The following is a 26831-nucleotide window of genomic DNA, read 5'->3' on the forward strand; positions in this document are numbered from 1 at the left end:
AAAAGGAAATAATACAAAAATAAATACCTGCCTGGCTAGGCTCTAACTAAACATAGAATAGGTTACCTCACCTATAATAGCAGAAATCAAAAGCCAGTAGAATCACTCAGGACACAGCTCCAAAAATAGGACCTCTTTCTTTGTCTCTCCGGCCAAGCTCTGCCCAGAGTCTGCTGCTGGAGCTGGCTTCTTAAGCTCCCTTGACGAGCAGACTCTCTGCAGCTGAGTCGCTGCCAAAACATCCCCAAAGTGTGGACTGGAGGGGGGTGGAATGACAGGTCCCACTACCAACCTACCTGCCATTCCTAAAAATCCAGCCCAGTAAGCGGAACTTTGAAATAACACTCAGCAGACAGAATTATCTGCTGAGAAACATTCTTTTTGGACTTTTCTCATCTCACCCACCTTAGTGGTCTGGGTGAGATGTACAACCCCTTCATTACCTGGCCGGCCATCGGATTACAATATCATATCATATCATATCATAGATTTTAGAACAAAATGGCAATAAATTAATTGATTTTTACAAAGAATGGAAATCTTCAGGATATACGTGTCTGTTTATGTTTCAGCTTAAACTTATTAACCAGCCATATAGCATTTAGGGGAAAACATTGGATTCCTTAGCAAATAGCAATACAGAATATTGATCATATGAAAGTGTTCATATGAAAGCCTAAGTGTTTCCAACCTCAGGAGCTGTCAGTATATCAGCACCAGATGTAATTCTGTACCTATCATTGGAATAGCCCATTGAATTAGTTGTACATGACCAGCTTGAAGTGTGTCCAGTCTACACCAAATATTTCAGGTTCACAAACATTTATCTAATAAGATAGAAGGATCTACAAGTGTCAAGGTCAGCATAATAAAATACATAGAGGCTCAATTTGCTTATCTAGTCTAATTTTAGGTCTTGTGATCCTGCTTTCTGCCACTTGGTTCAGTTTCATACGAACAAGTTGACCAGGTGAAGGCCCTTTTCCTGTTCCAGCATGACTGTGCCCCGGCAAGGTCCATAAAGGCATGGTTGGGTGAGTTTGCTATGGAAGAACTTGAGTTCTGACCTTAACCTGATCAAACAACTATAGGATGAGCCAGATTCTAAGCCAAACCCTCTTGTCTGACCTCACCAGTGCTCTTATGGATAATCAGAGTGTCCCTCAGAGATACTTCAAAATCTTGTAGAAAACCTGCAAATAGGGGACCAACTCCATATTAATGCCTATGGATTTAGAATGGGATCTTATATGAGCTCTTATAGGTGTAATGTGTAAGTGCCCCAGTACTTTTTGTTCTTGAGGTAACAGTGACATAAATTGCTGGTGGATAATCCTGTATAGGGAGAATGATATGAGAAACAGGTTATTTGATTGATTATGAAGTAATCTATGAAGAGCTCTAGATATATTTGGAAGTCCCAAATAATCAATAATCTAGGTTCACTAGGTCTTCAAGTGAAGTTCACAATGTCCTCTTTGATAGTATTATGTTTCTCCTATACACTGTCTACCAATAAATATTTGGACACCAATATTCTCATGGATATTTCCACCAAACTTTGGAAACTCTGATGCAACAAAGATACCATTTTTTTCAAGCAACATTGAAACATTAGAATCTTGCTCACAATTCAGCGTGAGACAATGATCCTTCATCCCACTTCAGAGCACTTGGGAAATGTGGATTACAAAGGAGATTTAACAGTTTATGTCAAATAAATATCATTATTATTGTTTCAAAGGAATCAAGCGCCTTTCTGAAGAAGGGTATTGGGAAACTGTGCAACAAGTATAAGATCCTGGGGAGGACAATTATTTCATTTATATTAAAGGGGCCTATCCAAGATAACCAGGGAAGTCTATGTTTTTATGGTCTTTAGTGAATTTTTTTTCTAAATGGTGGATAGTTCTATATATATACGGATACATGAGCCACAGACTTGAATATGGACCATAGTAAGGAAGGTGCTGAAATGGGAAGTTCCAGGTTAACTAAGTTTTTTTTTTTTTAGAGGTCAGGGTGTTACTAAAGGAATCATCCAGGATTTAAAGGAAAAAAATGGCTTCTTTCTTTCAGAGCTCCACTTCCTCTTCTCGAGAAGTAACATCACACCTTGGTCATGTGGCCATGCTGCATTTTTTTTTTTTTGCTATAATTTTTATTGAAGTTTTTATATAGAGAACTGCAAACGACGGCAAAAGGTTTCCAGTGATATAAAAGTGCAGACAACATTCAATAATAAATTGAAAGTCAGAAGAAAAAAGGAAAAAAAACAGAAGACAAAAGACAATAAACTAAGGGGTAACATATAAGGGGAAAAAGGACAGGAGAAAAGGGAGGAGAATGGGGGCTAGGGGGAAACTGAGACCAGAGACCTGCAGTATGTATCCCATGGAGTCCAACCTGATTGGAAAGCCTGTACTGTACTATTTAACATTACCGACAGGTTTTCTACACTGTGAACATCTTTCATATAGGCAAGGAGGTTAGTACTTGATGGAGGATTCACATGGATCTTGGTATATAAAGAGTACAGAGCATTGACTGTAGTAGACTCTTAGGTATTGGACCTCTACAGGAATATAGGGCATGTCATGTTCCTAAACAGGAAAAACATGGCCTGTGATATAACACTGGTAGACTAAGTAAACAGCAACCACATTGGGAAACAACATCAGATATAAATCTAAAACCTTCATTGTTATAACTAAACATGAAATGTCAAAACTACTCTCAATCATATGGTAAATATATAAAGTGATAGAATTCAACAATATCAAGAATCTTTAAATATTGTTCTTTGAAATCTGTGTTGTCATTTCTAGTAAGGGATAGATGGTAATAATAAATCTGCTATCTGGTTGTATCCTGCTGTGGGATGCAGTTATGCAACTGAACACAACAGTCAAACATCTAAAGGATGAATGGACCCAAGAATTTGCTCTTTAGGGCTAAGTGTTCCATAAAAATGGTTATCCAGGAATTACCCCAGTAGTTACGCCCCTGGGCCAGGAGCAGAGGCATAACTACTGGGGTAGCAGAAGTAGCGGGGGCCAGGCGGCAGCCTCTATTGCTGCAGATTTTTTAATTTTTTTTAATAGGCCGTTACCTGCTGGAGTAACTCTAGCAGGTAATGGGTCCTATTTACTTACTGATCATGGCTGCTGTTCATGACCACTTCCTCTTCTGTGAATGTGGCTGTGAGCAGGAGCCGGGATCGGTAAGTGAGGGAGGCTGCGGGCCTTTTCAGACTTCCGATTATAATGGTCGGAGGCCCAGGAGAGGTGTAGTTAACATTAAAAAAAAACACTATTACTGGCCTCTCCTGGCTCCGGAAGGCTTGGGGCATACTTGGGGACGTCACGGACAGTACGTGGGCCGGACTTGAGTCCTTATGTGGTCTGAAAAGACCCCAGAGTATAATTCTGGTTTGCTTTTATAATTTCCTTCTTTTAAAGAAGCAGATTTTGTATTTCTAATATGAACATTGTTTAACAGATGTCCTTTGTTTATCAAGGTGTGGCTCTACGGTCAGGAACATGTGTGCTTTCTTCCATGACACATATTGGTGATCAATATCTGACTCACCTCTACCAAAGACCACTCCCAGGCTAAATGACCCCCCTTGTAAGTCTATACTATAAAGAGTGCTAGAAAGCAAACAAAACACGCCATAACTTTTGTATAGAAATATTAGATGCTATAGCACCTTTGTCAACGAGAAATTCAATGGCTTTCTTTTCAGGGTGCATCTTTACCATCGTGGGATTTTTGCTTATTATCGCAGGGAATACAAAGGGTGAGTTGCTTTTTTATGACTCTAGTTTCTGTCTATAAAGTATGCTCATAGACATAAAAAATAGGACATGACCTATATTTTGACAGTTCTTAATGGTCATATGAATAGCCCCCATTTCATGTTATTGAATTCAATGCTTCTGTGTGACATCTGCTAAAAAACGGACATCACACGACCATTAAGCACTGTAGTGTGAATGTAGCCTAAGGTCACTTTCACACAGCAGTACTTTTCACATTTTTTTGTATCAGTGTTTGTTAGCCTTTCTATGTTTTGGATCCACTACTAGTTTGCTCTTACAATAAGGGTAGCAGCACAAGACCGTGTTTCACCCATGAAACTTGGTCTGAGTGTTAGCTAAACTTACCAGCTTGAACTTCATGCTGGGAGCAGGACTCCTAGTATCCTAGTTGTCTATGATGCTAGTAGTCCCTGCCTCCCAGTGACATACTGTCCTGTACTGTAATTGGTATTGGACAGTATGTCGCTGGGAGGCAGGGACTCCTACCATCATAGGTAACTATACTGCTAGGAGTCCCGCTCTTAGCATGAAATTGAAGCTGGTAAATCTGGCTGACACACGGGCTGTATTTCATGAGTGAAATATGGTCATGTGCTGCTAACCTAAAGGTGCATGCACACGATGTAATGCGGCACTGATTCTTGCACGATAACTCGTGTAAGTATCAGTGCTGCAAAACAGAATCCCATTGACTTCAATGGGTTCCATTTAGCGCAAGTAACCCATTGAAATCAAGGGGTTAAAAAGCCTCCCATTAGTATGTATAAAGCAGAGCAGAATTCCAGAATAAAGGAATTTAAATGAGGCCTTAAAGGAACTTGTCACAAGGTTTCTTTTGCTATTGGATAATGACACACATTGTGAAAAAAACAGCGTTTTTGGCAGATGTGGAAACACAGCAGAAAAAAAACACTGCGTTTTACAGTCCCAGCGAAGTGGATGAGATTGCCATTAATCTTATCCATACATTGTGGAAAAAATTCTGTAGAAAAGGCAGTATGTTAATTTTACCCCCAGAAACTCTGCATTTTCCATATAGACTTGTATAGGAGGAAGCAAAAAAAAAAAAAAAAAAAGAAAAACGCAAGCCTTTTTGCTACACTTTTTTGTGCTGCAAAAAAGGAGATACTGGAATCGAATAAATCATTGTGTGATTGTGATGATGATATATGTAAGTGATTAAAATATTAGAGTAAAAGGATACGTGTATTGAGGAAAACTGCAATTGAGAGGCTCTAGCACCCTCTTGGGCCATCTTTAACGTTGATGCATGACGAGATATGGTTAGGCATGGAGGCATACAGGTTCTGTAAAGTATCCTGCGGCACATTTGCCCACAGATGCTGCAGCTACATCAGTAGATTCTGCCGAGACCAGTGTCACAGGTATTGTTGAAAAATCTGCAACCAGGCAGGCCAAGGAAGACTTGAGACATTCCTAGAAAACCATTAGTAGGTGTGGATGAACATTACCTTAACGAAAAATGCCATAAAAGGCAACACAAATAACCACAGAATGTCCTGCACATATCAATGGGCTGCTAGTGTCCCTGATATCACTAGAGCTGACCAACTTTCATATGCAATTGCTCCCCAGATCATCACACCTGAAGTTGGGGCAGTGTGTCACTCCACAGCAGGAGCTCACCAGCAAGCCTCCATACTTGAGCTCAACTTTTAGCAGACCCCAAACAGAATCTGGATTGGTTGCTAAGATGATACAATTCCAGGCTATATCAGCCTAAATTTCTCATTCACAAAATCACTGCAAATGAAGCGACAGTGGCAGGCTATCAATGGCAGGATATGTAATAGGCAATATAACACCAGATTTCCTTCAGCTAAGTGGAAAATGGTGCAGGCAAAGACAGGGGTGTGATAACTATGTGTGGATGGTGACAAAAACTGTAAGAACTGCTTGTTGGTGGATCAAATTATTCTCTTGGCTGGTGGTATGTTTAGGTCATCCAAAGCATGTTTGCCATGTGCATGTCCTCATGTAACCACTGCTCACAACACCTCCTAACAACTAGGCCAGGACAACCTAGATGGAGGGCAATTACTTAAAACAATCATTCTGCTTCTCTCAGTCCAATAATGTATATGTTCTCAAAGTCTGTCAATAGGGTAAAACGTCTTTGAGGGCGTTAGAGAGGCCTGTCTAGCAATTGAGGTCTTACCAAGAGGTACACTACCCAAAAGAAGCCTGGGAGAGCCTTTTTATAGGACATCAGGGACAACACTTTTGTGCCCTCTCATGCTAAGACGCATTGTCTAATTAGATCAGATATGTAATCATTTACGTATATACTTGAGACAAGTTGAATCTTTCAGAAATCTGATACTTCTATCTGGGTGCGTTATATGTTTTTGTCAATGAGTGTATTAAAAGGTAAAATCGCTATAGAAAAACTCAAATACTGCAATTAACTACATATGCAATGTTTTTTGTCTTTTAAAGCTGCTTCTGTCCGCACTTCATGCCCCCCTGGTTGGTTCTTCTATAGATCACATTGCTATGCCGTTAGCAAGAACCCAGCGAACTGGGCTAATGCAGAGGTAAATACAATGTTGTATATTTGAAGATGCTACAAAAGTTCAGATGCATAATATGTAAACACTTGTAAATTGTGTTTAAACTTAATTTTTGAAAGTATTAAAGTGAGTTTGTCACCAGAACCCAGTACCTCAGCCCAGCCCTGCATATGGATAGGTTAGGGTCACCTGAATCAAAGAGGGTTTTTCCCTTGTGAATCGGTACTTCCTTTGCCTAGATATTGCCATTATGGAGCAACAAGGGTGTTGTTATGAACCTGGAGCAACAGCAATGCACTCATTAGCTAATTTGCATAAATACAAAAGAAAAAATTAGGCATATATTGTAACTTCTTTTTGAGAACGCCCATTCTTACAATGATAAGAAAAACATAGCTTCAAGATGGGTAGCCGAACATCTGGACTGAGGTTTGTAAAAGAGTACATTTAGAGTCTAATCTGGGGTTTGGATATGGGGAAGGGTCTCATCTGGGGTCTGTAAACAGGGAGGATTCTGTCCTGATGTATCTCTGGAATTCTGACTGCATAAAGGGCTGGAGTGATAAGATATGCTTACTTGGTAGGACTGATGTGTAGGATATATTTTGGGGTGTGCTGGAACGACCTTATGTATATATGTACATGTACAGATATGTGCCATATGTTATTCAAATACAACAATGTGGTGCAGCTCCAAAGATTCTTTTTAAATAAAATTTAACCTTTAGTCGTAATCCTTGAAATAACACATGGTGTCAGTGCATACTGAAATCTAGTGCTTGCGCATTTCAGGGTTTCGCTCTTTTCCCATACTCATGAAGTCACCATGAACGTCATGAGATATTAAAAACCAAAAACCGTTCATCCATCATTTCTAACACATGATTTCCTTGACCAGATGAGGGAAGGTTTTTTGGGGGGGGGTTATTTCTCCTTTCTTTTGGTTAAACAAATCATGTCTTGGAAGTGATTGATGGACGGTTTTTGGTTTGAAATATCTCACGACGTTCATGGTGAGTTTTGCAGCAATCTGACATTTCTATCTTGGTGCATTATTATTATTTTGTAGATTTAAAGGAAATCATTTTAATAAGAAGTTCTGTTCTTTTGTTTTACGGGATTGAATTCATATTGTTAGCTCACATCTACCTTCTATAAGGTAAACACAAGTGTATTTCACTGACAATAGCCTTCCCTTATTTATTAGTATGAATGTGGAAGTTACGGACACGGAGCCCATTTAGCCTCCATCATGGATGACTCTGAGGCAGCAATCATTGCCAGCCATGTATCCGCTAACCAGGACTCAGAAGGAGTATGGATAGGACTGCATGATCCTGACAAGGTTTGTAACATCGCCTCCTATAAAATGTTATTCCCAATCTCCAGAATCATATTCAAACTTGTAGCTTAAGCTCTTCACACAACACTGTCTCCATACATGGCGGATGCCGGCTATATAATACAAAGTGATTTAATGCATTTGGAGAATATTTCTTCTTCCATTAATGACTCATACAAGAAATTTTATAAGAATTGGTACTACTAGATGGAATTCCAAAACACCACAGAATACAGCATCTCAGCCCCCTATTCTAAACTGGTCTTGGAGTTTTCCCCCTGAAATGTTGACCTCTGTAAGTGCTGGGATCACCTACTTTCCCCACTGGGACACTTTTTCTTTCTCGTAGCTTTATTTTATTATGTATTGTCCTTCTCCTCATCCTTCGTCCGCTTCCTTCCCCTTTGCCCCCTAATCTTCCTAGTTTCCAGACCCTTGAGTTGTATTCAAGTTGGTCATTGGTGTTGAGCTGCCCTATGTATTACTTTGTTCATTTCAATCTCCACCAACACTATGAAGGAATTGCTCTGGTCTCTTGCCCTCTTTTATTCCTGTATTGTATTGATAAACTGATAAAACAACAAATAAAGAACTGAAGGACAGACATGGTATGTGAGTGTTAGTCCACATTATCTATCTTTCCATTTCATTTGCAGAATGGCCGCTGGAAATGGACAGATGGATCTATGTTCAATTATCATGCTTGGAAAAATAATTCTCCAGATAATACCAAAGGGAAAGAATATTGTGTAGTTCTAGCCAGCGGATCAAGTGAGTAAACATGAATTTGCAATGTAACTTATTTTATTTAAAGGGGCTGTCTCATAAAGGTAACATTTTTAAATAGAAGTTGACCTGACATCCCTAAACCACATGACAGAAATAGTTTTTTTGTTTTTTTTTTATAATATTTGCTGCTGAGTGACATAAATCTGTATGCAGTCCTATTCTAATGTTTATATTGCAAAACAATATAGATGCATAGGGCAGCATGGGTAGTCACATATTTATACACCCATTTACTGTATTGAATATTAGTCCACATAGTTGTTTTATTGTGTCCCAATCATTAGAAATTGTATGTGTAAATGAGTTTGCACTTTATGACATTCTCCTGTCTTCTCTCTTTAGAATATAAGAAATGGAATGATGTTGGATGTTCAGGACTCAAGAACTATGTCTGTAAATTCAAACCATGATGTCACTTTACAGTCTTTGCTTTGCTCCATGTTCTCATAATAAAAACTTTAACCCTCATCATTTTCACTATATGTGTATATGTGAACTTGTTACTGTAGTAAGCAGAAATAATGTTGTTGGTTTTTTTTTTTTTGACAAGTGTGATAGGAAACCTAAGTGATAAATTGACAATTTCCCATTTGCTTCTACCGCCTGAATTGTACTTCCAGCTTAGTCCATTTATCATCTTAGGTGACCCTTCTCTCCAATATGTCTTGTAGATCAAAAGGGAGAAGAAAACATGATTTGCAACAACTACCTTTAGAGAATATTTTTTAAATTGCTTCATTGATAGTAAAAGTGACATACAAGCTTAAAAAAAATTAGTGTAAAAACCAAAAATACAGTAAACCGGTGTGCTGTGATGCAGGGTTTCTGATAGAAGCTGTATTGTTTGTACACAGGCAGTATATATTGCAGGCAAGTAGGGTAAAAAAGAAAGAATGGATTACACTTGAGTAAGAAGAACACCACCGTCATACAAATCGCAGCAGGGATTCTCGAGAGAGTCTTGGAACCCCCAGACACTATACAGCGTCAGAGTGGACAAACATCGCACATTCTCTGGACAACTCCGGCATACAATGATCTCAAATGGCAGGGTCTTATTTACTAATTTTACACCACCGGGACAGGGAGAGAGATCTCTCTTTCATCCAGCCCATAGCCACCGCCTTATGTGCTACAAAGAGGGACTCCCTGAGAAAAATGTGTTCATTAGGAGACCATTGCGCTCTGGAATGAGTATCAGGTGATATAAGAACTGGTTTGTCAAGCGCTCCTTGAAGGAGCACCAACACCTCAGTCCAGAAGAGAGATACCACAGGTCGCAACCATAGTTTGTGAATTAAAATGGCACGTTTAGCCCCACATCTGTGGCTACAATCAGAGGGGGATCTCTCCATTCTCTGCATCTGGAGTGGGGTAATAAAGCATTAATAAATAATGTATATTTGTAGGAATTCGTTATTGGATAGGGGTGTACTGACATTCAGTCCATTCCTCAGAAGACAGTGATGGAACTAAAGTACACCAGTTGGCCTTTACAGCAAAGGCACGTGTACCAATTTAGCTGACCCCCAAGTGCCAAGTTACACTTGGAATGATTGATAAGGGATGGAACCCTACATAAGCACCTAATCCTCATGTGGAGTGACTTGTATCCATTCTCCTATTTCTTAGGGGTTGTTAGAGGGTGGAAAGCCAGAATCATTCCAGCCTCACACTGGAACTGTCCATTTGCTAAACAAAGAGAGGAACAGATGCTCCCTAATGTAACTAAATAATAGATAAGTAAAAGGGGGTGGATGTAGATAAGTCTTACTCTGTGCTGCTGTACAGGGTCAACACACACACTGCTAAAGCATAGGTCACCAGACCTCCTAGAAGTGTACTTGAGATTTAAAAAAAAAAAAAGGGGGGATTCAAAAAGGGGGTAAAAGCAGCGCTGCCAAATTGGAACTATGATAGCTAAAATTTTATATATATATATATATATATATATATATATATATATATATATAACAACATAAGAAAACATATATAAGAGAACAAGCAGGGGTGTAACTACCGAGGTAGCAGCGGTAGTGGTTGCCGCAGGGCCCCCTAGCATTCTGGGCCCTGGGGCAGCCACTAATGGAGGTGCCGACTATGTGACCCTGCACCCACAGGTCACCCTCTTGCTCACACACTCTGCACTCCTCATTCTGCCTTCTTGCTCACACACAGACCACACCCCCATCCCCCCTCTTGCTCGCACCCCAATTCCCCCCTCTTGCTCACACACACCCTGCACCCCACGTCACCCTCTTGTTCACATACAGCCTGCACACTCACGTACACCCCTTTTGTTCACACACAGCTTGCACCCCCCCAATCCCTCCTCTTGCTCACACACAGCCTACACTCCTGTGTACCCCTCTTGTACCCAATGTACAAGGCATACACCACTCTTATGGTAAAAAGTAATAGTATAAACTGATGGTAAACACTGATGACAACTGATGGTTTTGGAGTAGAAATTTGTGAAAAAGCCTGATGACAACTGATGCATTTTCGCATCAGTTGTAATGACTAAAGGACAAAACAACTGATATTGATGCAACTGACATATGTGAACCTACCCTTACTGATCCTTGCTTCTGCTCAGGCTTGCCCTTCTGTGGAGACATGTAGAAAAAAAGAGGGTGTCCAGCAATCTTCAGATCCAATAAAGCTTAGCTTTTAATTATAAATACATAACATGATAAAAAGGGAATAACGTGCAAAAAAGCACCCCCTAGATCTAATTAAGGCATCTGGCTGACAAGATAGTGCGTTTCCTTACTCATAGCCTGTGGAGGCAGCTGTGAGCAGGAGCGAGGATCGGTAAGTAAAGTCGTGGGCTCACAAACTCCACAAACACTATCAATATACTTGGGTGGAGGGTCTTTTCAGACCCCCAAGTATAATAATCGGACACCCAGGGGAGATGAAGTTAACATGAAAAACACTGTTACTTACCTCTCCTGGCTCTGGAAGGCTTCAGACCTATTTTTGTGATGTCCCAGACGTCACGTGGGCCGGCCTTGTGTCCTTATGTGTCGCAAGCCCCAGCTCAAGTGTCGTCTCCAGAGTATAATAATTGTTCATGGGTGACCACAATGAGGCATAATACTGTGTACAAGGGCCACTACGGGACATAATACTGTCAGCCATAGGATAACATATACAAGGTTATAATAAATACAATCCATTAAGTGCAAAAGAGAATAAATGACAAACTGTAAAAAATACATTATATTGTGTGAACGAGGTCAAAGGAAAATGTGTGAATATAAATTAGACAAATAATGTATAATGGACTTGCAATATAGCGATGACAGATACAAGCTAAATAAATTCAGTTATTTGGTTACATTTACATAGTAACATAGCAGATGGGGTTGGATGAAGACACAGGCCCTGTAACTATAACCCTACAATGTTGAGCCAGAGAAAACAAAAACCCATGAGGCTGATTCCAATTGCCCTATGTCAGGGGGAAAAAAAATCCTTCCTGACTCAAAATCTGGCAATCAGTATAAAACCCTGGATCAGCTTGTCTTTATCCTAATGTAAAAGCCTGTAACCTGTAATATTTTCCATTCAAGAAAGACATTTTTGAACTTGCACAATGAATCTACCATTACAACAGCCAGTGCACTGAGATTTATAGCCCCACTGTTCTTACTGTAAAGAATCTCCGTCTATGTTGCTGGTGAAATTTTCTCTCCTATAAGAGGATGTTCCCCTGTCATTGTCACAGGCCTAGATGTTAAAAAGATCACTAGAAAGGTACTTGTCATGTATTTTATACTTTGTGAGTATATATCCCCATTGCCATCTTTTTTCATAACTGAATAATTCCAAATTTGTTTATCTGTCATTGTCTACCCAGTAATTTACTATTAAGTATATAATAATACATTTTACTTATTTATTTAAATGCATGACCTTATATTTGTCAACATTAAACTTCATTTGTCAAGTCACCCATGCTTCCAGCTTCCTTAGATCCCCTGTAGGATTCTACTATCCTCCTCATTATTGATTACCCTACAAAGTTTAGTATCATCTACAAATATGGACACCCTGCTTTGTAAACCCTCTACCAGGTCATTAATAAAGATATTAAACAAGAGAGGACCCAATACTGACCCCTGTGGCACCCACTGGTGACTGTGACCCAGTCTGAGTATTTCCTATTAAACAGCACCCTCTGTTTACTATCACTGACCCAGTTGTGAACCCAAATACATCTGTTTCCCCCAGTCCCAACATTCCCATTTTGTGTGCCAGTCTTTTATGTGGTACAGTGCCAAAGCCTTTGAAAAGTCCAGATACACCACATCCACTGCGTTACCGATATCCGGTCTAGAACTGACCTCTTTATAAAAGCTGATCAGATTAGTCCGACAGGACCGATTCCTCATAAACCCATGTTAATTGGGTGTTATACTGTTATTCTCATTCAGATACTCCAGGCCAAAGGGAATCTGTGCAATTTGAAAATCCAAATAATGACTGCAACATGTTTAACCACTACCGGGTCAACTTGTGGTCCAGCACCACACACATTTTAGGTTTATTTTATATGTGCAGTTTTGAAGGCTGTAACATTTTTATCGTATGTGCTATTCGACTAATTTCTGTTCATTTTTTTTCGGTTACAGATAAGTCTTTATTTTTATGTTGATTTTATTTTTGCATTTGTTTAAAAAAAATTTATGTCTGGGAAAATATAAACAAAATAGGAGGGAAAACATGTCTGTTTTTCACTTTTCTTCTTTTTTTAATTTAATAACACAAAGTGCTACTAAAAATCTTTACAAAATGTTGTGAGGGGTGGGGCTATAACCTTTAATAACAGCATTTTATTGGTGTATTATTTTATTTATTTTTTAATTAATTAATTTACTTTTCTATTATTATTTTTTTTTTTTTAGACATTGTGTCCCCATAAAGCTTTTATTTGTTGTATTGGAGACTGGTTTTCTTGCAACTGGGGCTGGTACATTTAACCCCAGTTGCAGGAAGAATACAGCCTCCTGCACGCTACTATACAGCTTATAGAGCTGATCGGGATCCTGTAGGATTGTAAGATGCTGATCCCGGCGGATCACATGACCGACGAGTCAGACGGTGGCTGCATCATGGCGGCGCCCGTATCTGTGTATACAGTGGTCATTGAGCACTGTATACACAGCAATCGAGAACGCAGGGAAGGTAATAAGCCTTCCCTGCCTTCTCTCTCAGAGCTCCAGCTGAAATTACAGCCGGCTCCCAGTTTCAGCAGTTGCATGATTTCGTGCAGCTTCTGAGTTCTGCTTGGACGTACCGGTACATCCTGGCAGAGCAAGGCAACCACCTTCTGGACACATATACCCAATGGGTTGTCCAGAAGTGGTTACATTGTTTTGTCTGGTTTTTCCTCATGTATATCTAAGGTGAAATTTTCTTTGATGTTTCTTTTCATCCAACCATTCCTTTCCAAAATATACAAACAGCTAATAAGTGCAATTTTCCTTACAAATGAATACAAGAAAAACATAGATCAGACGGTTACATTTTCCCTTCCAATAATGAGGTGCTTGCCAGCTGAGGGGCTGTGCAACGGGGGGACTAGTTTTACCCGCAATATCCAAATCTATGGGTCGATTTGAGCCCCTTACATACATCATACAGTCCCCACTGGTGAAACAAATACTTTTCTACAAAAGATGTTTTTGTCCATGGAATACTTAGACTTTATGTGCTGAGCACCATGTGTTCTTATGGCCTTGTGGTGAAGGAGAGACTTTTGGGACAGTACCAGGACATTTTCTCCATCTACTGTTACATAGAATGAGTGTATTGCCTGTATACAGAAGTGAAAAAAAAAAAAAAAGGGAATCAGTCTAGTTACAGATAAATACCAATGTATTATGTCTTATAATAACCAGCATAACAGATAGAATTTTTTTTTTTTATAAATCCTTTGACTACTTCCATTTTGTATTTTAAATTTCTTGTTGTGCTTGTTTAAATAGGCTTGAAAAAAGGCGCAAGCCTAAAATATGTCGCCTGTGTTGTACTTTTTTTTTAATGTAGATTGTGACCCCCTTACTGGGATCACAATGTACATTTTTCCCTATCAGTATGTCTTTGGTGTATGGGAGGAAATCCACGCAAACACAGGGAGAACATACAAACTCCTTGAAGATGTTGTCTCTGGTAGGATTTGAACCCAAGGCTCCAGCGCTGCAGTGCTAACCACTGAGCCACCGTGTTGCCCCTGTGTTGTACATTTTTTATGCCAATATTTTAGCTTTCATAGTTCCAATTTGCAGTTCTGTTTTAGCTCCATATTTAAATACATTTTTTTAAATTTCAAGTACACTTCTGGTGTTGGTCTGGTGACTGGAGCTTCTACACACAGGAGTGGCAGCCATAAACTGGGAGTAGGTTAATCAAACTTTAGTGTTATATCTTCACCCTTTACAGCAGCATGAGGACTTGTCTTCCCTCCCTTTCCTTCACTTATCTAATAATAGTTTACTTAAGGGAGCATATGTTCCTCTATTTGTTTTACAGATTGACAGGTCCACTGTGAGGCTGAGTTTTTTTGGGCCCAACAAATAAAATGACTCTGGTGTTCCACCCTCCTACAGCCCCTAGAAAATAGTCTATTGGGTCTCCTTTGGAATTTTGGTGTCTTCTGGAAGACTAATATAGTGTTAGGGGATCCTCTAGTATGTTGATGGGCCACACCAACAGTGGACAGGTCAAATAATTTTTGGTAGCACAATAGGGACCTGGCACACCTCTCTTAAATGGCCAAGTCAATAGTACTCTAAAAGGTTTATCCAGCTTTATAAAAATAATGGCCTGACCTTAGGTTAGGCCACTGATATAAACCAGTGAGAGTCACTCTTGTCCCCCTTGAAAATCATTTGACCGAAGAGGCAATGGTGCATGGGTAAGAGCTGTAGCCTCCTCATTGTCTACACCAACTTTAGAAGCTGTTCATAACTCAAACCATACTTTTATTAGCTACTGATCTGGGTATTGCAGCATAGTCCCATTTAATTCAATCAGACCAGAAATAGTCATCTTCTGGACCCAATGAAAATGAAAAAGCAGAAGTGCTCACCTACGTTCTGCTGCCCCTTCAATTCGCTGATCAGTGGGGTTCCAATCAGTCTAACACTGACAACCAATCCCAAAGATAGACCAACAAATTTAGAAAGCTAAATAATCCCTTTACATTTCAAAAGTCTCATACATATAGTCAGTGCCGCACCTCCCATGAGGCGACCTGAAGCGAGCGCTTCAGGCGGCACTATGCCAGGGCCTCAGGGAGGGCGGCATTTTTGCTAACCTAAGCCAGTCCAAGACAAGCTGTCCTGGACTGGCTTAGCACCGAGCGGTGGTTTGTCACACTCAGACAGAGCGCAGGCAGTCTCCGGGCCTGCTCTCTGCCGGTGAACAGCGCTAAGCCCCGCCCCCTTCGAGTCACCACACCCCCTCCGATAAGCCACGCTCCGCTCCGCCCCCTTCCCGGCGGGGGGGGGGCGGCTTTCTGTACTTCGCCTCGGGCGGCGAAAGGAGCAGGTTCACCCCTACATATAGTGTAATAGAATCTCAACATAAAATGTATGCAATAAGTGATTGCCATAGAAGTCTAATGTTGCTGACAGAACCAGCGTAAATAACCTTAGTATGATATATAGTGATAAAGGGGGAGATTTATCAGGAGGGGAATTTTTAAAGTCAGTTTAACTGGGGTCTGCTTTGCTGTACTTTGTACCATTTTATAAACCTGGTGTATATCGGTGTAATAGCCTAACCATAGTCTCTGCCCAACTACTTTTCAAAAGTGGAGAGAGTGACATAAGTTTTGCACAAATAATCCCAGACTTTTGTAACTTTTTGATTCCAGAATTTTGGAGTCCAGGACTTGAAAAGTTTCCCCAATAGCTGTATATCGGTTGAGGACTTTTTTTTACATTAACTATGGTACGTGGCCTCCAGGCCCTAAACAGCTTGCTCCAAGAGAGTCCAGAGTTTTAGAAAGCAGTAGGACCCACTTAAGGCTGGGCCACCCATGTGGCGTAAATGCTGCAGCAAAAACCAAAGCTGTTTACAGTTCCTGCAAAGTGGTTCCCATCCACACATTGCATAAAAATACATTGTGATTTTCAAAACAGTTGTGATTTTCCCTATAGATATAATAGAAGCAGGTTTTTCCCAGAGTGCTTTTTTTTGCTTTGGCCTGCTACATGGGGCCCTAGCCTAAATGAGGACAAGTGTGGAGCCACTATCCCAGGACACCCGCTAGTTTGAATACATCTTCCGGATAACACAAGGATTATTCTAACAATCGCACAACTACTGATACAGTGAGATCATTACTGATATACTACAAATAGTATTTAGCGATTATATGGTTATATATTTTCTAGTTGTGTTTATGATATAAGTGTGGGGGTAAGGCCCTATAATTGACTTTAATGTCTATATCCTTATTGCTTGTTCCTGTCTTTGTTGCCTGCTCTCCATCTGCTGCACAATTCCCACCTCCTGCATAGCAAAACTCACTGAGGGAATCACGCGCTCATATAAAGGTCCCATCTGAAAATAGTTCTTGACACTCACATAATCCAGTCTACTTTCTGCAGCAGGTAAGTCTTGCCAATGGGAATACCCAGGTAGGACAATTTAGAAGAAGTGTAGTACGGTAACACTATAGTCATGTATTTAGACTAAACAATAGAACATTTTATAACATAGTAAGTATTATACAACACGGGAATCATATCCCATTAGCGTAGCTAAAGGACTTTTTCCTATTGCAAACTGCAAAAAAAATTGATGTGTATATTACATTCGCTAATGGAAGCGGAACTTTGGGATTTCTTTGGGTCCAGATGTGGCTACTGTCTGACCTTTTATGTCTCTGGCTTTATATCTACAAACTCTTATCTTCTGCTAAAGTATATACCTGAAATATAATTTTATATGCTGTACCCTAACCACTGTTTTTGTCCTCAGGATGTCACCCTCCTTGTGCTTTGCCCTTCTGGGCTGCTTGGTCCTTGGAGTGTCTCTGACAGAAGGTAAGAGCAGCATATAAAGAATGCTGCAATTTCCCTAATATCAGCCTAGAAGGAATACAGCGGATTGGTGTGTAAACCAGGTTGAGAATTACTGTCATTTTGTTAAAAGTTATTATTGTTACCAAAAATGAAAAAATACAACTTTGTAGTCAATAAGGTTAGTGACCTGGTGGTTGCATCATCCCAGGCCTCCAAACAATGAAAAGCAATGAAGATCATTGCTGCTATCCCATAAGACTGCAAAGCAACCTGTCAATATATGGTCAGGATGTTATAGATGAGGATCTGAGCAGATTCATATATAGTTTCCTAGGAAAATATTCAGTACATCTTGTATTGCATTTTTTAAAGATTTAATTTAAATTTAATTTTTTTCCCCCAGTTTATTCTGGGCTCATGAGTCCAGTAGGCGGTCTTAGTGATTAGTGTGAATATAGAAAGAGCTGCCAATCACTGAGTGGGCACGCCCACTGGACTCCTAAGCCCAGAACGAACCGATGTTAAGATGAATGAAATAAAAGTTATACTGAATTTCTTCACACAAAACCATATATGTGTATATATCTCATTATGCACAGCTGCTTCTGCTTTATAACATGCGGCTGGCAGATCACACAGCATATCCAATGTCACAGGTTCCCTTTAAAGACACTCCACAGAGACTACGAGAACCTGCTTATTCTTACCCAATAAAAGTTTGCATGCACTAAAATGTGAATTATAGGTAGTATGTTCTATATTTTTCAGTAGTAATACTACAATACAACTATTATATGAATGATGTAAAACACTGATATTTTACGCAGGGGCACCTCGTTCTTCATGTCCTCCTGGATGGTTTTTCTACAAATCTCATTGTTATGGATACTTCCGTTTCAGACTTCCCTGGTCTGAAGCTGAGGTGAGAAAAGAAAGCAGACAGCCTACAAGAATCACCAAAACATTGTACTTTTTCTATATATTAATGATCATAACCTGTATTTTCTTTTAGTTTGAGTGTGTTAGCTATGGACATGGTGCTCATCTGGCTTCAATCATAGATGACTCAGAAGCTTCTATTATCGCAAGTCACGTGGCTGCTTACAACCCAAATGTAGATATCTGGATTGGACTTCATGACCCTGAAAAGGTGAGAGTAGAAAACAACTGTATATATGTCACGTAATGGCACTGGTGGCTATTACTAATTCTGTCACGTCCCAGGTGGTCCCATGTCCCCAAACTGAAAGCTACACCAACACAAAGGCTAGCAAAGACTATATCTATAACTCACAACAGTGTTCTGGTGTAAATTACAGTTCATCTGATGGGCTGAGGTGTCTCTGTCCCCTGGAAGTTCCTTGTACCCTATTTGAGTGGAGTGGCAGACGCAGGGGCTCACTACCCTTCCATTCCAGGAGTGCTGAAAAGTCAAAGTACAGCGCTAAGGTGCACATCTGTACTTAGCATACAAATCCTCGCCACTCATTGCCCCTGTCCACCTGATAAGTTGCATAAATTGCATGAACTGTGTACTGGCTAGGACATGGTTGAATTGGGTAGTGCATAAAATAGGGATTAAGGCTAAAGCCCCCACATTGCAAAAATGTAGCGTTTCTAGCTAATCCCATCCACACAGTGCAGAAAAAAATCTGCAGTGGAAAAGCTGCATTCTCAAACACCATCGCAAACATCATTGCATCATGTCAACTATACCTGCGGAAACGCTTACGTTTTCTATATAGGTATAACAGGGGCAGAAATTCTACAGTGGAAAATGCTGCAAAACTGCAATGAAAAACTCTGCAAAAAACACAATGCGCTTCGACCTTGTGTTTTGTCGCAGCATTTTTTTTAATTTTTGCTACGCGAGGCCTTAGCCTTAAAGAACTCTACAGAAAGAATTAGATTCTTTTACAAAATGAAAGATGTTGTCTGTGCAAGTTTCCCTTATCTCATTTTCATTCTGTCTTAGAACCGTCGCTGGAAATGGAATGATGGATCAATGTATAATTACCGTTCTTGGAAGAGTGGAGAACCCAACAACCTGAATAACAATGAGTACTGTGGAGAGCTGACCAAAGACACAAGTATGTAATATTTATTGTTATATCCTATAGACTCTAGTGGAGAGGTCTTGAGAACTCAAGCTATTGGACAATGGTCCCTGGTACTGTAAAAGTTGCTGTGCCATCGCAGAAGAAGTTGTGGGCGGCTCCTGTAGAGCATTGCTTGAGTGCGGGTAGCAGCAGCTAGTGAGGAGTGCCCTGGCCAGCATCTAAATAGGCTAGAGTTAACTCCTCGTCCGTGAGCTCCTCATTGGCTGCAACTTCCCTCATACACTGCTCATTATAAAGCGGCCTTCCCTAGGAGCGACCCACAAGTTAGAGAGCCCCTACACTTGGTTATTACAAAAAGCAGTTCCAAGTAAGATCATTTTCCCACAGGATGGGGGGCAAAGGGGGTACCCAAGGGAAAATTATCTTGCTATGAACTGGTACAGGGGTTAAAAAAGTTGGAGGCTGCTACTTCAGACTATCCCTAGGGATATCATATCTTACCCTTCCCTTGCCAATGATCCATTGTTTAAGTGGCATTCATAGATCAGTCACATACTTAATCCAAAGGCTTTGTTTCCATACATAGTGAGCTGATGTTTAGTGGTTACCCAACATGGTCATCATTGAAATCCCCTAATTCAGAGGCCAATATACATGACTGAATTCTCATTTCTGCAGTAGCAGATAAGGTGAAAGCAGTCATAGCAGAACAATATATTAGTGCTACAACAGTATAACAGATCCCTCTAATATGATTCACTAATGTTGCCATTTCTTAGGTTGGGACACTCCTGGACATCTAGGGCACTTTTATTGATAGCATTAGGGGTGAAATTTAGCATGCAAGTTCCCATCAAACAAAAACTATGGGAAGTGTATTCTATCTTGTTACTATTTAAAGGGATTACTGGGATAAAAATATCCATGACCTATAATGAAGATAAGACATCAATATCAGATCTGTGTGTTCAACACCCATCAACACTGATCTGCTGTTTGTAGATACACAGAGACTAGAGAGGAAAGCAGCCAGCTTTGTCACTACAGCTCAGCTTCTATTCTAGTGAATGGGTGCCTAATGCTCCATTCTTTGTACATCTGCTAATGGTGTTGGGTGTAGGAGTCCCAGTCTGACATTGATGATCTATCCTTGAGATAAGTTATTTCATTTTATAGCCTATAAAGCCTCTTTTGGCTTCATGTACTTACTTTATGCTTTTATAAGGAGCACTGAACAAAGAGGTAATACTCCATGACACCTGCATCTGCTACACATCAATAGTGTACTCTTTGGCTCTGTGCCACATTTGGAGTACAGCACCATCTACTGAAGAATAAACATATGGCATACAAATATTATTGTGGTTCATATGTTTCTCTCCTGTCTTTCTGCAGCGTTCCGCCAGTGGAATGATGCTCCATGCGCTGAACAAAATCACTTTGTGTGCAAATACAAACCGTAAGAAAATGATCATACTCTGTGAAATGCCAGGCGCGGGTCACAATATGTACTATATATGCACGCTGGAAATCTGAATAAAATATCTTTAAAAATCATTGGAGTTCAGTAATCACTTCTGTAATATGGGGTTCATTGGAAATCGGTGTGCTTGCATTATTATTCACGTGTATAAAGAACAAGCAATGGTATTTGGTGGTTTGGCATATTAAAATTTATTTACATACATTTAGATTTTTCCCAGTGCAAGTAGTAGTAGCCATTTATATAATGATTGACTGTGCTGCAGGATCCTATCAGTATCAGTAACACACACAAGACAATTGCGTAATTGCTTTCGCAATGAGAAGTAGACTAGGCTTCAAGTGAATACACAGTAACACAGGTTCTGTCATGTGTCATGTGATCTTGTACAGTGGCTCGATATCAAGATTTACCACGAGGAGGGACAGTGAGGAGCTCAGCCAAATCACGCATGGACTGGCAGATTCTTTGTCCAAAACGGTGAGAGTTCTGAAGAAAAAACACAAGAGAAGGAAGCAAAATTAGCTGCAGAAAATGTTTCTACATATATCAGCTTACGCGTTGCTGAAGCCTCAAAAATCGTCCAGGCACTTAAAACCCAAAGTTAATCACCTTGCTGTAAAATGCACTGCAATGAATGGAGATTACTGCTTAGCTAGGGGCATCTGACATTACTACTTTTTGTTTTACAATATTCTAAACCAGGCAGTGGGTTTATAGGGAGGTAGGCAGCCATTGTGAAAATGCAACTCCAAACATGCCACATTCATTTCCATGGGAGTTGCGAGAACAGCTAAGCACATGTTCATGCTATGAGTTGTAGTCTCACAACAGTTAGCATGCCAAAGCTTGTGGAAGGAATAAATAAAATGGTTACCAGGAAATACTAGTACGCAGTATAGTTCAGTGTACTCATATCAACTCCATTTCCAATCCCAAAAACTCTTCAAATACATTGCTATACATTGCTTGTACTGATACGGAGTTTCATGATGTAACATACAAAACAAAACTGGCACAGGCATCACTTGTGTGTTACAACCCCTGGCCACATACCCACCAGATCCAAATCGTAATGAAAAAGAATGGGTATGTGTATGACCTAAACACACAAATACATTCACATGGTTACAAAAAGTAAACTAATTAATTGAAGAAAAAAGGCAGAATTGATAAAAATTATTAAAAGCACCGAAGTGCATATAAATATATATATATATATATATATATATATATATATATATATATATATATATATATATATATATATATAAAAGAAAACTCAGGCTGCCACCATGATATAAGGTTAGTCTGTGCCACACCACACTAAAGCAATATAGATGAGGGTCATTGATGGCTCTTTGCTCTGCCATTGTATTCAATCATATCTTTGTATAATTAAAAAAAATAGAAATGCTGCCAGATGAATGGAGAATCCAGGTCAGAATTCAGAAGTACCAGCAGGATCCCACCCCTGGACGTATGTTAGCAACATAACCTACATTAACACAACAATGGGTGACAACAGGCATGAAAATCTCCATTTTTCATGGGCGTTTTATACCCATTTTCACTGATCTCTCATACATTATAGTGTATGGAGGAACCTGTGAAAATGGACAAAAGCAGAGCACAACCTATATTTCGATGATTCATTACACGGAACGTCAATACATCAGTCATGTGAATAGCCCCCATTCACAGACTTTAAAATTAATGTACCCATATGACGGCTGCTAAATGTGAATGTAGTGTTAGTTATTACAAGTGAAATATAAAGACTGAGTCTTCAGTAGTAAATAACTTTTTAATGGCTAACAAAAATGATAGATTGAAAGCTTTCAAGACTACTAGGTCTCTTCATCAGGCATGGTATAACACAATTTAGGAGGCATGCATACTTATATACAAAAAGGGCAAAGGAATTAAGTGACAGGCGCCCTTTTTGTGTATAAGTATGCATGCCTTCAGATATTGTGACATAGCATGCCTGATGAAGAGACCTAGTAGTCTCAAAAGCTTGCAATCTGTCATAATTTTTGTTAGCCATTAAAAGGTATCAACTACTGAAGACTCAATCTTTATATTTCATATCCACTTGCTAATATGGTACAAAGATATATTTTTCCTTATTACAAGTGGTGCTGCTAACCTTATATACAGAAGGAACACAATGGCAATTCATACTATACAAGTAACATTTGCAGAACAGACTTTTGGGGGGGAAATGACTGAAAGTAAAAGTGCTGGTTTGTAACACGCCTCTAGTGGGTCAGCGTTAACTATTCATTTTGTCTAGCATGGCACTTTTAAGGTAAGTCCACCTGTTACAGAAATTTCCTGCTGTAGAGGTCTCTATTAAATAGTACATATATAAAAGGACACCAGCAAAACACCATTTCTTTAGATGCCATAGAAATATATGACTGGACTTCCTGCAAGAAATATTGCAGTATGAGTCCATAAATGGGCTAGTTATTCTTCACCTGCTTATGACTTTATCACTTGCTTTTCCCAAATCTGCTTAATATTTGGGAGGTACAAGGAACACCCCGAAAACTAGAATAAAGAAAGCTAAAATAGTTAAGTAGGACATCTGGGATGAAATGGATAGATCTAATGTGCAGCATTTCACAGGATATACTTGATTGTCTAATATGTAATTATTTAACAGCTTAAGCACTTTTTAGCATTTTCTATTTCTTACCCTGCTTTTAGGATAAGATAATAAACCTACTTTGGCTAACATTATTCTGCCATTTCATTGATTTCTACTGATATTCGGCTATTCCAATTTTTAACCTCTGGAAGTAACCAATGAAGCCACTTCATGAATGGCAGCAAGCAGAGACCTTGAAAATCAGAAGGAATAGGAGGCAAAAAGTATACTGGAAAATTGGATATATTTTCATTATACAAAGAGTGACATTTATTTGCTGAGACTATAATGTCCCTTTTAAAGATAATTAAAAAAAAAAAACAACAACTTTAAAATGGTCATGAATTTGCAAATCATAAGTGAAAATATCAGCCAGATGTTCATTGTCTGAACTGGATCTGGTAAAATCACATTTTTATAATGGAACAGACAGAAGCTGATGGCATACTTCAAGATACACCAACATGGTGGCACATCCTGTTGCTGCTACAAATATGGAAACATTTGTGTAAATTAAACAAATGTAATTATGATTTCCTATTAGATGGAAAAACCACTGTTACTGCGTGTTACAGAAGTATTGGAAATGTCATTTAATCTTTGTAACTTATTAGTACAAGGCTACATTACTTATGTACAAGGCACACTGTTCACTGTTTTATTGGTTTTCATAGCTTCAACACAGAGGTGTAACTTGAAGTTCCTGAGCTCCAATGAAAAATCTATAATGTACCCTGACATATTTTGTGCAATAATAATAATAATAATAAATAATAATAATAATAATAATAATAATAATAATAAATTTAATGTTGCAAAAAGACCTTTGAGGCCCTCCCAGGGGCCAGTGTCTGGTAGCAGCTGGTATAAGTTGCATTCCCAATGGCTTAGCCCCTGTAACTCAGCTATTTTGCAGTAAATTACCAAAAGCCAAAGCGACAATGCAAGGATCCTTATGACTCTTTAATTATTTAAAAAAAAAAAAAAACAAACACCACCACCACAAAAGAGTCATACCGTCTCAGGGCTGGAGAATTTGCTAGAAATGTGTAGAGTGATGACATTCTCTCCAGCAAATATATATGACACACCATAGCCATCATCTGCCACCTGTAAAAAATATAATAAAATATTATTATTAATAATAATAATAATAATAATAATAAATTAAATATATAAAAGCAGATTCAGTGACAATCCATAAAATACTCATACAATAAACATTTATATGCACTATGTTCCAAATTATTATGCAAGTCAGATTTAAAGATGTAATTTTTTTATTTTTTTTTTTGCTATTCAAAGGCTGAGGCCCCACATTGGAGCAACGCAAGATTTTTTTTGTTGCAGATTTTGCTGCATTTTTTTGAGCCAAAGTCAGGAGTAGCTTGAAAAGGAATGGAGCATGTATAGGAAGCCCTTAGATGTTTCCCTTCTATTAAACCCACTCCTGACTTGTGGGGGTCATAGCTGAAAACTACAACCCTGCACTGCGGAATGCAGCTAAAAACCGCTGCAGAAAAAAACTTTAGCGGAAATGCATGCTATGGGCAGAAAAGGAGAGAAACTCATGGTGTGGCCACCACCCTCCCCTCAAGCAAAAGATCTATAAGGGTTGAAGGCAGTTCACATGAAAACAGCAGCTCTGGTAGACTATTCTGACATTTGTGAAAAAATGATATCATTGTGCGGTTTATCCAATAAAATTTGATTTATACTCTAATCATTGAACATTATACTGAAGGTTATTTGCATCGACCATTTAGGAAAATCAGAGAAAAATATAATTTGCATAAAATATAAATAAGAAAGGTTGTGACCCATCAGTACATTTAAAATACAAATTACCTATACATTTCCATAGGAATGCGGGGAAAACCTACTAAGGTTCCTTTTTAGGCTAAAGCTCCACGTTGCGAAAACTTAGCATTTTGGCCATGGCGGAAATACGTACTGTGTTTTACGTTACCTGCAAAGTATATGGGATTCTGGCTAATTCCATCCACATATCCAAAAATCAGCAGTGGAAAAGCAGCATGTCAATTTTATCTACAGAAACGCTGTCGTTTTCCATATAGATATAATAGGGAATAGAAGAAACCTGCAGAATTTCTTTGAAAAACGCTGCAGAAAAAAACCTTTATGCGCTTCCGCCGCGTTTTTTTCTGCATCTTTTTTTTACTGCAGCTCACTACATAGGGCCTTAGCCTTAAAGAGTTATAGAAGTGAACAACATAGTGACAATAGATGCCAAATTTAGCTGCTACATCTATATAGGTATACTGGCATGGACATAGCTACAGGGGGTGTAGAGGTAGCAGTCATCATTAGACCCTGGACTCCTACCATAAAAACCATGTAAATTACCACTATTTCTAATGATACAAGGTAGTTAGGGGCCCGAGTACAGACTTATCATTGGGGCCAGGGATCTTCAAGTGATCGCTGAATACCGGCATCATACATGGTTTATAAATGAATGTATTTAAAGCAGATACAAGCTTTATGCTTATAGTTATAAACATTACAATTAAAGCAAGCAGGGTTAGCAAACTTAGAACATGTACAATTGTGGACAATCTTTGCTTCTGCGTTCAGTAACAATAAGAAAAACATAAATATCATGTGCCTTATGTGAAAGGAAATCTCAGCAAGTTCAACCAATTATTTTCTCTATTACTTACGGGTCCAAATCCTCCGCCGGCAGAAATGTGCTCTGGGAATTTCTCCAAATCAAATAGCTTTAGTTGCTGTTGTGGAGTCTGAGATGTGGACAGTCTCCAGGGTTCCGACAACACCTATAAGTCCCACAAGACAAGCTGACTGGTTTGTCATGACATTCACAGGTGGAACTTGCACGTTTTTTGCAGGAAATGTGTTTATTAGGATACAATTTTCCAAAGAAAATCATAAAGGAAATGTAAAACACTCAACGCTATTAATACAATAGTTAGGTTCAGTACTTTTGTTGCAAATAAAAGGTTGGGAATAAGGGTCTGGATTTGCTTTAAAAAAAATGTAAGAAAAAAATATCAGCAATACTATTATAAGTCTTCTCTTCTTTGATGCTACCCTGTCTCAAAGAGGTCCTGC

The 26831-nt window shown here is 39.2% G+C and overlaps 3 protein-coding genes across 5 annotated transcripts in view; 2 read left to right on the forward strand and 1 right to left on the reverse strand.

The window, feature by feature from the left end:
- Positions 1 to 3665: 3665 nt before the first annotated feature.
- Positions 3666 to 8940, forward strand: LOC142204918 (regenerating islet-derived protein 4-like). Its single transcript, XM_075276248.1, has 5 exons — positions 3666 to 3802; positions 6285 to 6382; positions 7566 to 7703; positions 8357 to 8471; positions 8832 to 8940. The coding sequence occupies exons 1-5, from the start codon at positions 3733 to 3735 to the stop codon at positions 8897 to 8899; spliced, it is 489 nt and encodes a 162-aa protein (XP_075132349.1). The 5' UTR covers positions 3666 to 3732; the 3' UTR covers positions 8900 to 8940.
- An 8124-nt stretch (positions 8941 to 17064) lies between these two features.
- Positions 17065 to 21153, forward strand: LOC142204919 (regenerating islet-derived protein 4-like). The gene is made up of 6 exons (XM_075276249.1): positions 17065 to 17122; positions 17493 to 17557; positions 18364 to 18458; positions 18549 to 18686; positions 19512 to 19626; positions 20992 to 21153. Exons 2-6 carry the CDS (start codon positions 17494 to 17496, stop codon positions 21057 to 21059), a joined length of 480 nt encoding a protein of 159 aa, XP_075132350.1. The 5' UTR covers positions 17065 to 17122; position 17493; the 3' UTR covers positions 21060 to 21153.
- Positions 21154 to 21246: 93 nt separating this feature from the next.
- CPT1B (carnitine palmitoyltransferase 1B) overlaps positions 21247 to 26831 on the reverse strand; it is a 34706-nt gene continuing 29121 nt past the window's right edge. For 2 of the 3 annotated variants that reach the window (XM_075273819.1, XM_075273818.1), the window contains 3 exons: positions 26423 to 26536; positions 24756 to 24848; positions 21247 to 21568 (listed from right to left, as the gene is read on the reverse strand). In XM_075273819.1, the coding sequence (XP_075129920.1) occupies positions 21482 to 21568; positions 24756 to 24848; positions 26423 to 26536 (294 nt within the window). In that variant the 3' untranslated portion in view covers positions 21247 to 21481. Of the gene's footprint in view, positions 21569 to 21956; positions 22182 to 24755; positions 24849 to 26422; positions 26537 to 26831 lie in introns of all 3 variants that reach the window. The other variant, XR_012716103.1, reaches the window with a different exon arrangement.

The sequence above is a fragment of the Leptodactylus fuscus genome, chromosome 5 (genome assembly GCF_031893055.1).
Source record: "Leptodactylus fuscus isolate aLepFus1 chromosome 5, aLepFus1.hap2, whole genome shotgun sequence".
Lineage (NCBI taxonomy): Eukaryota > Metazoa > Chordata > Amphibia > Anura > Leptodactylidae > Leptodactylus > Leptodactylus fuscus.

Coding starts and splice junctions, on each gene's coding strand:
- LOC142204919 (XM_075276249.1), top strand. CDS start 17,494: ATGTCACCCTCCTTGTGCTTTGCCCTTCTGGGCTGCTTGGTCCTTGGA. Junction 18,459..18,548: donor TTCCCTGGTCTGAAGCTGAG/GTGAGAAAAGAA, acceptor ATTTTCTTTTAG/TTTGAGTGTGTTAGCTATGG. Junction 18,687..19,511: donor GACTTCATGACCCTGAAAAG/GTGAGAGTAGAA, acceptor ATTCTGTCTTAG/AACCGTCGCTGGAAATGGAA.
- LOC142204918 (XM_075276248.1), top strand. CDS start 3,733: ATGGCTTTCTTTTCAGGGTGCATCTTTACCATCGTGGGATTTTTGCTT. Junction 3,803..6,284: donor TATCGCAGGGAATACAAAGG/GTGAGTTGCTTT, acceptor TGTCTTTTAAAG/CTGCTTCTGTCCGCACTTCA. Junction 8,472..8,831: donor AGTTCTAGCCAGCGGATCAA/GTGAGTAAACAT, acceptor TTCTCTCTTTAG/AATATAAGAAATGGAATGAT.